At 37.2% G+C, this 15,161-nt stretch overlaps 2 protein-coding genes across 3 annotated transcripts in view; one reads left to right on the forward strand and one right to left on the reverse strand.

Annotated features, from left to right (window-relative positions):
• The window catches only part of LOC115236470 (ion transport peptide-like), a 36,638-nt gene extending 25,312 nt beyond the window's left edge, over window positions 1-11,326 (forward strand). Inside the window, 4 exon segments of the mRNA XM_029808948.1 lie at window positions 7,164-7,354; window positions 7,356-7,502; window positions 9,346-9,466; window positions 11,264-11,326. Coding sequence (XP_029664808.1) covers window positions 7,164-7,354; window positions 7,356-7,502; window positions 9,346-9,466 — 459 coding nt within the window. The 3' untranslated portion in view covers window positions 11,264-11,326.
• LOC115236469 (peroxisomal leader peptide-processing protease-like) overlaps window positions 1-15,161 on the reverse strand; it is a 79,914-nt gene that overhangs the window by 57,214 nt on the left and 7,539 nt on the right. The gene's annotated exons all lie outside the window — the stretch shown is intronic.

Consider the following 15,161-nt stretch of genomic DNA (forward strand, 5'->3'; position numbering starts at 1 on the left):
CGCTCTTCGTCTTCTCCCCGAGGAGCCTCGAGAGCGCGTTTCGGTAATTGCACGCGTTTCGCCGGCTTCTTCTTATCCTCCTTGCCGCGGTGCTTTTTTACGGAAGACTCCGCTGGCGAACGGTGACTTTGTAAAGTCACCGCTCTTTCGATATACGCTGTTTCCCGTTTTTACATCTCCCTCTCTCTCTCTCTCTCTCTCTCTCTCTCTCTCTCTCTCTCTCGTGCGAGGTAATGATGGCTACGCACGTATCCGCACGTATGCCTACCTACCTGAGGCACAACCGATCCTCTTAATGTCACCGCGACGTGAAACGACAGCGAACCAGGCCCCGTGAGCACAGGTCGTTGACTCGGACCGAGCGATTGGGGATTGAGATTAGGATTCGGCACGACTGTTCCAGATTTTTTGAGACCAGCGCACGATACATGGGAACCATTCGCCCTCGGGAACCGTCTTTTGCATTGCGCCGCATTTCGCCGGGTCCCGGATGAAAGTCTGTTGAGCGGAACATCTCGGAATTCGTTCGAGAATTGTGCGCGCGAAGAAATTAGACGCGTGTCGCGACGATCTTGTTAACGCGCTTCGCTAATTGGATGTCGTTGCGTAATAAGGAGATAATCAAAAATTATCCCACCAAACGAGATATCCGAGAAATTAAAGATAGATCGATCTGTCGACTTTTAAAAGAAAAAAAATTATCGCAGAGATAACCAAGTCAATTGTATAGTAAATATATCATGAGACAAAGGAAATCACTACTATAGTACTAATAATAATTATATCATGACATTAAAAATATTATTTGCAAAATATATTTTATTCTCCTTATTTTATAAAAATATAAAATATTATTTGTTTGAAAACTAGAATCTAAGAAATAAAAATTTCGCTTAATAATTTGAAAAATTGCAAGGATTCGTGTATCATATTGCGTTGCGAATTCCTGATCGTATAATCGTTTATGCAAACATGACGATTATTATAGGTGCAACATTGATTCTCCTTTAAGATCGAAGCGAATTCGCATGCGGTCCGTAATCATGCATTACAGTTTCCTTTGCGAGGATCGCGTCAAACAATTCCACAAATTTCGATACTAAAACGGCAGATTCCGCTCCGCGAAATCCTACAATATTCCTCATCCCTCTGCGAAACAACGCTCGACATACACGTCCACGTTAAAATTGATTTATCGGACATACAAAGTATATATACGTATTTTTTAGTGATACTATCGCGTGACTTGAATCCGTCGTATTCTTTCGCGATCACAAATTTTCCGAAAAATTAGAAATTAAAATGTGAACAAAATATTGCTTCAACAAAACATTTATTTACTAGAGATATAATATTGAAATGATTAAATCCTCATCGCACTGAGCTTGAAGTAAATGAAAAGAGATACGAGGACAATACAGTCGGAATTTTAGTAAAATCTTAAAGAAATATACGTCATATAGAGGTTAAAAAATCCTGGTTGATACTAATAATTTTACCGTGTCTAAATCTTAAGTTAGAGATACAAAATTTCCGTACTGTTTCGAGGACAGCGTGATCGCTGCGGGACACCCTGTACATCGTGTGCGAACGAACCGCCGCGGGACGAAGTGCCGAAGCGAGCGTGTGGCTTTTTGCCAAAGGAACTTCGCAGATTGCACACCTGTGCGTGGTTCAAGTCGAGGAAAGACCTCACCTATCGAGCAACTGGTCTTCATTGACTTTTTCTTTCCTCATGCATCTCCCCGCGCATATCTCAGCACGCTTGCATGCTCTTTTCCCTCTCTCTCCGCGCTCGTCCGGCTCGTACAATACCACCCTCTACGTATTTCACCTTCTTTTACATGCGACGCATAAAGTGCGAATCTTTCTCCCATGATCGAATCTGAAATTGCATCTACAAAGAAAGATGAGCTTGTCTAGAATATCGATTCATTTGTAACATCGAGGATTCAATCTTTTCTATTCCCCTTAGTCTTAATTGGATTTCACAAGACGAACGCGATTTTATATATCTTATGTCTTATGTGTTTCTTTCTCTTTCTTTTTCTCACGATGCTTTCAAATTTCATTTTTATTATCAATTTAAACATACGAAAAGATATTAGCTAATTATCATCTTAGAATGACTATTCTAATTATGTTTGCAAAGATTACTCAACTATATCGTATAAAATATGAAATTTTAAAAATATGCACTTTATTTCCGAGTAAAAAACTTGTTAATGAAACCAGATTTTTTACTTCCATTATATTTTATACTGTGAATATAAAAAAATGAAATATGATATGATATGATAACTCGATATTTTATTTCGTTTCGCGTCATTGCGATATTGGAACAGCTATTAATCCTCCTCGCTTGGATTACAAGCGTAATCTTTGTAATGAGAGAAATGCGCGTATGATTTGTATTGACTTGATCTCTGTGTTACGCCCACAGACCGCTCGGTCTAAATATAACGACGATTTTTCGCGGAAAACAATCGAGATGCTGCCATTCCGACATGACGATTCTGCGAGCCTTTTGCGAAATATCTTTGGATAAAGTTCCGAATAGGTGAACCCTCCGATTTTTTTGAAACTACACTATTTTTTGTATTTTTTAACGCTGATTACAAATATGATAATGAAAATTTGCGACAAGGTCATTTTCAAGGTCAAAACTCAAAAAAACTGAAAAAATATAACTTTTTAGACATTATTTCAATAAATATTGATGTAAGAAAAAAATGTGTCAAATAAAAGTTGTAGTTCTTGTAAAAATACATCATTTATGTTCTATACATTTTTTGCGTGAAACTGAAAGTTTTCGAGAAAATCGATGTTAAAGACTAAAAACGACGGGTGAAGTTCCGAAAAACTATACAAATAGGTTTGCGTGGAACTTCGCTCTGCGTGGAAAGTTGCAAACCCATGTGGAACCTGGCTTCGCGTGAAAAAGTGTATGCGTGGAAACAGTGGGTTCCGCCCCCCTGCGGGGGGCTCCACTACCGAAAAACTAGACAAATAGGTTTGCGTGGAACCTCGCTCTACGTGGAAAGTTGTAAACCCATGTGGAATCGTATATGTACTGCAAAGTACATGCTTAGATGGGAGAACAGATATAAGATTTAGATTCCATCGTTTTTGTTGAAAACTATCGTACGGTAAAAATTAATAGGACATAAAATGTTTTTCTCTGTAAGATCTAAAATTGTTATGGGTTTTTCATGATTTTCACTATGAAAATGAGAGATGCACCAATTTTCATTATGATATTCGTAATCAGTGCATCAAAATACGTAAGAATACTGAGTTTCAAAAAAAATCAGAGGTGAGCACTGTTCGGAACTTCACCCGCCGTTTTTAGTCTTTAACATCGATTTTCTCGAAAACTTTCAGTTTTACGCAAAAAATGTATAGAACATAAATGATGTATTTTTTTAAGAACTGCAACTTTTATTTGAAACATTTTTTTGTTACATCAATATTCTTTTTGCGCGTTTTATGTTATCCTAGTTAATCACTTATAAACCGATCCGCATATTTTATTTTAATATTATTAATTCAAAGAATACAATTAAACTTTGTTTATAAAAACTATAAACGTATGTAATTATGTAACTTAAATTATAACAAGTTACATAATCTCGTATTAATTCTTATAGATATATACGTAAAACCCGATTTTTGTGAAAAGCTAGCTCTTGATGAAAATTTTGACAAATCTCTGAGGAACATTGTTGTTTCTCGCGTACGCGTCGGTTGGGAAAAGATTCTGTTTTATTTTATTAACCGCTAACCGATTCTATTCTGTAAATTACGTTACGGTGCAATGCGTTATCGTGCGGCGATTATAAGAGAGCCATGTATATTGGTCGGTTAAAAAGCGCCATTACTTACACGTCTGGATGTGGACACTCGCGGCCTACGGTTCCTGCGCTGTCCAACGATGCAAAAATATAATGTAATCTGCCTGTAAGTCGAATACTCATGTCTCGCCTCGTGGGATCGAGGTTCAACGGAACCCCCCTTCCTTCCCCCCATCTATACCGTTTCTCTACATAACCCGACTCAATTATCGGCCCGCGCAGAATCGCGTCAGAGGCGAGAGCAACGCATATATATTGACGCATTTTATGTCTCTGTGTGGTCCGGTTGTCAATGCACCGCGAAATTTAAAATAAGAGAAAGAGAGAGGTCCCATGTGAGCTTAAATCCGGCCGGGTGCCCGTCGCCGTTACCGAATCGGGGCCAAGAGAGCAAAAGAATCGAGTCCCCTTTAAAATGTACCGGTGCAACTGGGTCTAATTTATGACGTCTTTACACGCCCTGGTGTTGCGTCGCGATTCCCCAGATTTTTCTCACGCGCGTAATCTCATTCGGTTTACCGAGGCGAAGATGAAGCAGAGATTAAGGATAAGCAAAGGTATTTTTATACGAACATGACGAACCCATCTTTTTCTCTCTTTGATGCAGGAAAAAAAATCCACGAAACGATAAAATATACAGGGTGTCCCAGGAAGAAAGGTCAATATTCTGGGAGGAGATGGTATCGGTTATTTTAAGCAAAAATGTTCATATGAACAAATGTTCTATTCCGAAAAAAAATTAAATAAAAAATAAATAATAAATAAAAAAATTTGTTATTTCAACAATAAATTAGAAACAGTCTCTTTCTTATCAATAATTTTACAACTGTACATTCAAACGGCTCTATCTTGGAAACCGTTTGAAATAGGATATTCGTTTATATGAACATTTTTGCTTAAAATGACCGATATCATCACCTCCCAGAATATTGACCTTTCCTCCATTAAGAAATTCTATATCATATACATGTAAATATTTCAAGATGATCATAAGAATACTAGATATGCAAATTGATTAAGCAGATACTGAGATATAAAATATAACATTTGTCTCTTGGGAATACAAATATTTACTTTCACCTTATTGAGGACGACTGGCAATCCTAGTTGAACCATTGCCATTACGCGATAGCTGCGGTGCGACCGACAGTGGATTCGTGTTCGCAAAATCAATTAAGTAGAATCCAAGAGAAAGAGACGGAGAGAATCCGTCCGGCTTTCTTTGATACAACACCGCTGATCTTGATTCACACTGGACATATCTGTTCCAAGAAAAAAGAACGAGATAGATCTCGGAACGTATCCATTCTCTCTCGCGGAGACCTTTCGAAATCCTTATGCAGGAAGAGAGAGACAGAGAGACAGAGAGAGAGAGAGAGAGAGAGAGAGAGAGAGAGAGAAGGAGAAAACGAGAGATACAAAGAGAAGAGTCTTAACGATCTCGGGATCCGGACGACTTTGGGGGCAAATTATCGGCCTATGGCCAATTACCAGGTGGAGGCGCCGATATATAGAGGAGAGCGGTTGCCGGAGAGTTCCGAGAATCGTCCTGGCAGCTAAAAATAAAATCCCACCCGGGAGCGGTGATTATGTTCCGAAAAAAAGAAGAACCGGACGAAACGCTCGCTCTCTTCGTATGTGCAGGTGGCGATGGGATGAGGAAGAAAGGCGGGAGATGAGGCGAGGATAGTACGATGATACCCGGACGAAGAGAGAGAAAGAATAAGAGAGGGGAATCGGGAGGGGACGAGAAGAAAGAGAGTGAGAAAGGAAGACCCCCCTCTCGTGGTGCGTTGGGGCTCCGGTTAATGAAGTTGTCGGTTGAGGACGTTTACAGGTGGGGTCTACCTGCGTGTGGTCCATTCACAGCGACTGCTGCAGGACTGGTTAAGAGTTGCTTTACATCTCAACCTGGTGTATGCATGCCGGGAGGGGGAGAGCGAAAAGGTGACGGGAGGTATATCGGTATATCCAAATGTGTACGTGTTCATCTTTTACGTTTATATAACGAGTGATCTCGCATTCTCGCCCAAACGATGTGCGTAAAGTCGAATTTTCGATTTCTCTCAAGTAAAATGGTATTTTCAAAGGCGTCATCTCTGTACGTCGTCCTGTTACGAATGTGAAATCGGCTTAATTGAAGGAAATAGAAATGGAAAAAGAAAGATAAATGCAGAGATTTTTCTTGAAAGGACTCAAAAAGTCACTCTTTTGTTGAGCGACCCGATTTCAACGCTAAAGCTGTAATTTATTACTTGAGACCCCACGGATGTGTACGAGGCACTCAATTCAGACCCATTCAGCTTTTTTAGAGGGCGTGTCTAAGAGAACGCCAATTTTATTTAACTAAGATATCTATTTTCGATGGCTCACGCACTTTTGTCACCAGAGAGAACCGGTTCTTGGAAATCACAACAGAAGTAAATACACTCCTTGATCGAAACCGTAATGAGCAAATAGTTCTTCAGTGCAAAGAATATGTAGATTATATTCAGGATAACTGAAATTATTTTCATGCTTTTGTTGCTTCGTTATCGTTTTAATTTAACTTCTTATGCTTATAGTAACTTTAATTAGCTATTCTGTTTTTTATCCAGAAAAAAATGAGTTTTATTGACACTTAATTAGTCGCGTATGAGTTTGAACTGATTCCACCTATCTTTTAAATATCACGTGCAAAATATATTTAATAAAACAAAATTATGTATAAATACAACTATAATATCTTTTTTTAATAATATGCTACATGAATATTAAATGTAATTAATCAAATGACATTATTTATAAAAAAAATGTTACTGTCCATCTTTCCCAATTTTTAGAGATATTAATTGCAATACCTATGATTCTATATCTATAATAGCCTTCCATAATAATAATCCGAAATATGATATAAACATAAATAAAATTTTATGACTTTAAATGTGCGCAGACAAAATCCATTTTTTTCGTTATCTATTAATCATTCCAATAATTCGGATAGGTGTATAGGAGTAAATAGTGCTCTTTCTGATATATTACATTTAAACACAAAATTTGTAAGGAACATAAAACGTTTCAGTTTAAACGGAGGTAGCATTTTTATCAATTTATATCGCTAAGATTTCAATTACGAGCAAGTGGATCTAAGAAACATTGCGTTCCATCTTCGTGTCACCAAAAATACAATCATTCTAAAATCTACAAATATAATAAAAAATTCCTTCGAAGAATCTGTAACATCTTCTTCTCATCTTTACACGCAATTAGAAAAGTAAAAATAGAAGGAAAACTTATTTTATTTTAAAAACTTCGGTTTTCTTTTTTCAGATGATGCATCGACAGCAAAACGCCCAATCGTCGTCATCCAACGACGAACTCACGATGTATCCGTCTGCCGCGTATCATTCTTCGTGTTCGACGCTACTTTCGTCGACGTCGACGCAGTCGTCGTCGTCGAGGTCGTCGTCCACGACCTGCCCGTTCTTGCTGTCCGTTCTCACGTGGTCGCTGACGTTCCTGCCTCAACGGCCATCCGCTGGGCAAAAGGTCATTCTTCGACATCCAGTGCAAGGGCGTGTATGACAAGAGTATCTTCGCCCGTCTGGACCGTATCTGCGAAGACTGCTACAACCTGTTCCGGGAACCGCAATTGCACATGCTCTGCAAGTACGTCTAATTATCCACGATAACGTTTCCATGAAATGATGATTGACAGACGAAATCCGCACGTGCTATTGTACCGTTGCTACGTGGCAATTTGGAATACAAGTCAATAAAAGATGAGCTCCATTCATGAGATTATCGACGTTTGCCACAATGCGAATCATAGAAACGCGATAATCTTAAGATGGAAAGAAATTTAAGATAAGGCTAAGAACTATATGATTTTCAGTCAGATATGACAAATATTTTTACGCTTTAAAATTAATTCGAATAAATAAATCTGGACAGATAAATGGTAAATGGTTAAATTTAAATGGTTTAATTTGGAACCGAGAAATCACTAAAAAGTGTTCTAGTCTGACAAAGAGTGTGTGTGTGTGTTGGAATAATAAAACTTGGATCATATAAAAAATTATTACAATTTCATATGAATAAAAAATTTCGTGATTATTCCTCATCATTCAAGAATATATTATCGCGAATTGGCGGTGAGTTATTATCTGACATTCGGATATTATAAAATTATCGTACAAATATTTACAGTTTATTCTTAGAGAGTCAATTTATCGATAGTCAAAGATTTTATTAATCTCTCTGTTACATTTTTTATCGTTAATTCATAAAATCGATTTGGAATACTCCTTTCTTTCATCATTTTCTAAAAATACTTCCCTCATGATTCCAGTGAAGACAAATTAGTTAATACATATTTTATGTTCAATCTCCGAAATTCCGAACGGTTGAATAAATATTAAAAAAAAAAAAAAAAAAAAAAATAGGTGTAGGTCTTCCAGAACGTTTTGCTTCTCATCTTGTATATAATATATAATATATAAGATTTATCTCACGGATTGAGATTTACAGAGATGAGTCTTCCGTGACAACGAGTCTTACGTAGGCAACGAAATATGAAATTTCGCAAAGGATTTCCAACGCATAATTTCTACCTTGAAAAAAATATCGATGATGAACAACGGCCAAGGTGGACGCACGAATGAATATATGTATATACCTTTATGCATACACGTGTTCCGCTCTCGGTCCGCCACACGCGCGCAAAGGCATACACGCGCGCGCGTACTACACCACATACGTCGGCACGCGTATCGAAATGGAATGAGATTTCTCTTCTATTTATAGCTCGTGCGAGCGAATGCCAACGTACATCCGTTGCTACCTGCCGTTTGTGCCGAGCCGCTTAACGGCCGGTCGTGTAAGAGCTATTGCACGACACGAGCGGGATCACAACGTGAAAAAAGGGGCGGATTGACGGGCTAGCTCGAATGCATTTACGGCATGTAGCGTTATGTATTCGGGAAAAATATGCTCTATCGAAAAAAATCAACGATGGCGAGAAAGAGCAGATGCATCGGTGAATAATCGGTTTAAATAATCTTGCCGGATAATCCGAACTTTTTCGCCAAATATATGAAAATGTCATGTCTAGATGCATTTCTGTTTTTTGAATTTCTTAGAGATAGAAATTAATATTGAGATTTTGGAATGTCGTTGACTTTTTATGCAAAAAGAAAACGCATTTAATATTAATGTAAAAACAAAATATTAAGTTATTATTAATACACTAATTGTATATAATGCTAATTTGTAGATATTTTAAGATTTGTATAAAATTTTAGGCAATTAGGCAATTTCTGATCGATGCACCTATCCTTTCACAATCCAATTGTATAACTATTGGAATGGATTTGTTAAGTGTTTGCGATATTACGTCTCCGGAATATTTTTCAGGATTTCCGATCTACGAGCTGCTACTTACGAAATCAACTTATACTATTGTATTATAATATAATTCATGTGTTTTTTTTTCTTTTTTAACTTTTCCCAGGAAGGAATGTTTTACTACGGACTACTTCAAAGGATGCTTAGACGTCCTGCTGCTGACGGACGAGGTCGGAAAGATCCAAATGTGGATCAAACAACTTCACGGAGCCGATCCGGGGGTTTAGGTAGCCTTTTTTCTTTGGTTTATGATTTTTTCGTTTATGCGCCCCTTTCTTTTATCCGCTTTTCGCAAATATAAAGAACTAACCGTGCCCGCTTGCTCTTCCACATTATCCTTCCTCATCTACTCTCGTCCCGATATACGCCTACTCGTCGGAAAAAGACAAAAATTGCGATTTGTTTGCATAATCTTTGCGCGAATTAACAGTATGTCTTGTAATATTTATAAAGTAAAATTTCGAAAAATAGGCGCGTTCTTTCTTTTTATTACACGGTACGTAATGACAAGTGTGTAAAAATTATGAATACGTAATTAAATGATTGAGTTTGGCTTCGTCAATCGCAGTGATGTTTGGATCGAAAATCGTATGTACAGAAGTTTCAAACAAACGATTGATAATAAGCGACAATATAAAATCGCAATTAAAAATCGAATAAAAACGCAATTATAACTAACTTGATCGCTGTTTTAATTAGAAAAATATCGAGCAAACGTATTTCAAATGTATTAGCAATTCAAGAAAGAAATTGAAAATGTTGCATGAGAAAAAATATCACGAATTGATTGAGTTTACAATTTATATTTCTTGTTTTAATTTTCCATTATTCCTTTTTGCCATTTCTTTCAATTATATTTTTGTTGCATTTTTTAACGCCATCCCCTGGACGAATACTCGCCCGTATTATAGTATCTTCGCACCGAGATAATGAGTATGAAAAATTAGGTAATTCTGCGCAATCTTATACTAGCGAGCAATGCTGCAATATAGAAAAGGATGAAACGTTATAATGATGCATTGAGAATTTATCACAATCGCAACTATGTATGAGCAAACTTTGCGTGTCTTCAAGAATTTCAGCGAATCAAAAGATACCATAAAGGTTTATAAATTTTGGGAAAATAACAAAATATAGATGTAACATTCATTTTATCATATACATTTATATATTTAATTTAATTTGACAAAAATGCAGCACTGCTAGCGATGTAATATACAGTATCATCTCATACATTCTGACTTTATATTATTCACCTCGACATGCATTTTTGCCATGGCGACGACGATTTTGGATTGTTTTTCGGCGGCGAGTTTACAAGCGAGTGTTTACACTTTTGATGCAACAATTTTTGCGACTCGTTGGTGTTGTTTTTGCAGCGTCGCTTTTTTCAGGATAATTGAAAGATGGCAGATCGACGTAAGAATACTTTTTTCTAGGTGATGATATCTATAACTTTGCAGTTTTTGATATTTTTGAATGTTTTTGCGCACTCTACTTGTGGTGTATAAATTCTTGATATTACGGAATGGAGTGCAAAACAATCGATATGCCTTTCCATACACACATGTCCCGATATTTATTTATGTACTAACAATTGCTAACTCACAGACCTGTTCATTTTTTTCGCTCGATAACATTATATATCACGGTATATATTACATGTAAAATTTACAAATTGTTTAAGTGCTATTTGCGAGTATCGTAGAATTCGAAAGAGTTCTTGTTCTGTCTTTTAAGATTTTATAAATAGAGATGTGATTAAGCACGTTAAGTATATCCTGAAGCTAAATCAACATAAATTCAATTAAAAAGTCTTGGTAATTCAAATTAAAAATCTTGATAATTAAATTAAAATTTTTTCTCACATTATCCAATTTTTGTCCGGCTCAGAAAATTCTATCGGAAAGATCTCCGAACAGGTTCGTGAATGCATCGCATCTGACATCGATAACATCGATGATTACTCTATATCCACCAATAGACTAATCAATCTTTCTATTTTCAATTTGTTCCCGCTACAGGCAAGACTGCTTCAGCACACAATACTTCACGAGCTGCATCCAAGCGCTGCTGCTGGAGGATGAGAAGGAAAGGTTGCAAGAGATGGTCGAGTACCTAGGTCGCAAGAAGTAAACGGGATATAGTCGAAGCAACGACGCGCCGCACCACGAAGGAGGAACACCACGCGGCATATACACGAATATATATGTAAGACCGACAAGTAGATCGACGGAAAACGCGGTATTCCTGTCTCGAAGGAGGAAAACGATGATTGGACCCTGATTTGTCGATCGTCGTCATTCTGCAAATTTTGAGGAGCCCGGAACTTTACGAGATTTAATGCGATGTCGTGTCACCTGTCAGAAGAACGTTCGAGAAAGATATCGCCCTCAAGATTTGGAAAACGATCTTCGAATTTCGGAGAGTTCATTGAAAGGTTCTGAGGAGTCCCATGTGCAGATTAATGGATGTCTGGACGATTTGGAGAACGACGCGATAATATTTATGACATTCATGAGGTATAAAAGGACTTGCGGAAGAAGATTTCTGATCGCATCTGAAACGTGCGATTCGTTTACCGATTCAATATGTGATTTTAGTGTCTAACTGTGAGTAGGAAGCTGGATATCGTTGTCGTTCTGTTAACATCGGCGAGTACGCGCGCGGTGCGATAAGAGTATAAAATGAGAGAATTCGTGGAAGAAAGATACGGCGATCTTTTGCGGTGAGTCGCGTCGTTGCTAGACACGATGAAGAACGAAGTTAAACAATAACATATTAAATAACGAGACACGAGAAGCGAGACGGTACGATTGAGCCATACACAAACAAGGAAACACACATACACATACACACAGAGCAAATCCATACGAATTCTAGTCGACAAAATATCTGCGCTCTCGCGCACTCGTTTTAATTCGATTAATCATTTATTATTAATCGTCGTCATTCATCACTATATGATTATTATTATGTCACGATTATATTTTTATCGTCATCCTTTATCCATTCGTTGTTTAATTAGATTGAGCCTTTAGTTTATATAGAGAACGTACGTGCGATAGACGAAGAGGATATTAATAGCTCGCTAAATTTTAAAATCTTTGTGTAAACAATTGCATACCGTAGGCATATTGATAGCACATCTCTAGACGTATAAAAAATAAAAATTAGCAAGAAGTAAACGCATGAATTTGGTCAGAATAAAATACAAGATTATTCTCCTTTTTTAAGTATTTTTCGCGAAGCAAGTATTAAAAAGAATAGATCGAAGACCCATTGGTCATTCAAATCGACCGCATTATTATTATTATTAATATTATTATGTCGTATAGTAGAATTATTGTTGTTATTATTGCAATTTATATCGCGACGTCTCCGCCCGGGTGAATGCACTGGCAGCACAGTGGAAGAGACACTGACAATGTCAACAATATTCAATTACGTGAGTCGAATGTGTGTGTGTGTGTGTGTGTGTATGTGTGCATGTATGTGCGTGCGTGTGTGTGCGTGTGCGTGCATATCGTACGCGTGCATATTCTCAAAAGCTTCGTTCGAGAGAGAAAGAGATAAAAAAAGTCTCCCTGTAATTTATTTTCTGAATACAAACGACATCACAAATGTTTTACAGTAGTCTCTTCTTTCGTGATAGTTAGGCGGATCGTGGACGGAGCCGGTCGTGCATAAAACGCGTAGTATTTATTTATTTTTTCACGTTCTTAAGTTATATAAGCGACCTATAAAACGAAGCAAAAGTATTAGCGCGCGTATCTAACCAAGAGCAACAGGCGCGGCGGGGAAACGGGCGCGTCCTCAAAGCCACGTCCAATTGGATGATTGCCCAAGTGTACGATGTGCAAAACAACCCCGGGGGAAAGTCGATCCGATCAGAGACTACTTATCTGCCACGAAGACAAGACGAGTACAAAAGAATGGTTTATACACATGGAGAATCAGTCGCTCGAGACCATCAAATGGACAAAATTTCGAGAAATATTGGCAGACTGTTAGTAGAATTACTAACTTACTTTGAAGGAATAAACTCTTTCAAACATTATTTCAAAAGTAAAAAAACTATACGTAGGGAAAAATAAGATTATAACTTAATTTGTACTATAAACAAATCAAGGAAGATATGGGGATTTTAATATTCTCCTAATCCCATTTCCGGATGAAAGGAAGAGAGAAGACACGACAAAGATTGACTAAGTTAAAATTAAAACTAATTGGCATTATAGCGAGACCAAGAAGCCTTCTTCTGTGCACGTCTGCACTCTGCGCACTCTCGATTTTTAAAATATACGTCACGAAAATCCCGCCGTGCTCTACAATATCATCGCCACTCCGATCGAGAGAGAATGACGAACCATTCCAAAATCAGTATTGAAATCATTCCATCTTTGCGATCTTCAGGTCCGGCTTCGAGAACTCGCATACATTGAGACAAAGCTCAGATTTATATAAGTACTCTATTATCTATATTTTTTACATTTATTTATTTGCTTTTTTTTTACATTCGTGTGTTGCGTATTGCAAGCAAATTTATATGTTATTTATGCCAAGAGAAAAGCAAATTCGAAAAATACATTAATTATTTAGCGTGTTATTTCAATAACATCATACTTAACTTTTTTACAGCCTTTACACTATTTGTTGAAAATATACGACATATATAAATCGTGCAATTTTGATTTGTATACTCTGAAGTGCTTGCTCCGAAGTCGATCTGAACCTCAGGTATATCTAAGAATCAGCATTCTTATTTATGCAATGTAAATACATTGTTCAAATGACGCAATGCGCACAACAGCATCGACAGGTGCGAATCTTTAAAATTTCGTCATATATAAAATGTCATAATTATATTAATATATTTATAAAATTGAAAGAATATAACATCTCTCGTATGATACTTTCGCATATCTTTTGTAGAAATATTTTTTACCTTTTTTCATATTTATCTCTTATTGTATCTCGACAGAAATACTTATATATTTTCTTATATATATATATATATCATATATTTTTAAAATCTCAAAGTAAAGTGAGAAGTTTCTAGGAGGAAGGATCGCGAAACGAACGTTGACCGAACGTTGAAAATTCGTGATTCGTTTGAGAGTGTTAATCCACCGCTTCGCGAGACGCATCGCGCGTAACGAGCGCTTCCCGTTTCGTACCTGTCGATGCGAGTATGTAAAAATTGCAATCACGCGCGCGATTCGCGTCCTTTGTCGATGCGCGCGGGAAAGCTGCGAACGTGCGTGCACGTCTGCGGATACGTTTCCTTCTAGTTGTTCTGCTTTTTTTTTCTTTCCTTCCGGTACCAGAGGACGCGTAACACGTAACAAGTGAACAGACGATACACTTTTACGAAACACGACTTTCGCTAGATAATTTTTCTTTTTTTTATTCACTTGTGTAAATGATGACACGCGCGCGTGCGTGCGTTTAGATGTTGATTATCTATACACGTGCGATACAACGACATACACACATATTAAGATATACAGGCAGGTATGCATGTACATGTAGTACACGCTAGTCCGGAAAATATAGAAAATACTCATACACACGTATACTCAGATATACATATATACGCGCAACTGTTAAATTCGAGCATACGAGAATGAAGATGAGAAAGGGCTGAGGAATCGTATCCTATCCACAATTAATGTAAAATTATATTATATATACATATAATATATAAAATGTGTGTGTAATGTATACACGCGCATTTCGTATATGCATTTCGAGGAAGCGTATAACGCGCGATATTGTATGTATATGAACAGATGTGTACATATAAGTACAATTAACGACACGGATATCTAAGTCTATTCTTGTTTTGCGTGAATAAACGGGTGAATCAAAAGTCATTATAACAGTTGTCTATTTTACTGTAAACATTATGTTTCCTCT

The sequence above is a fragment of the Formica exsecta genome, unplaced genomic scaffold, assembly GCF_003651465.1.
Source record: "Formica exsecta isolate Colony F162 unplaced genomic scaffold, ASM365146v1 scaffold25, whole genome shotgun sequence".
NCBI lineage: Eukaryota > Metazoa > Arthropoda > Insecta > Hymenoptera > Formicidae > Formica > Formica exsecta.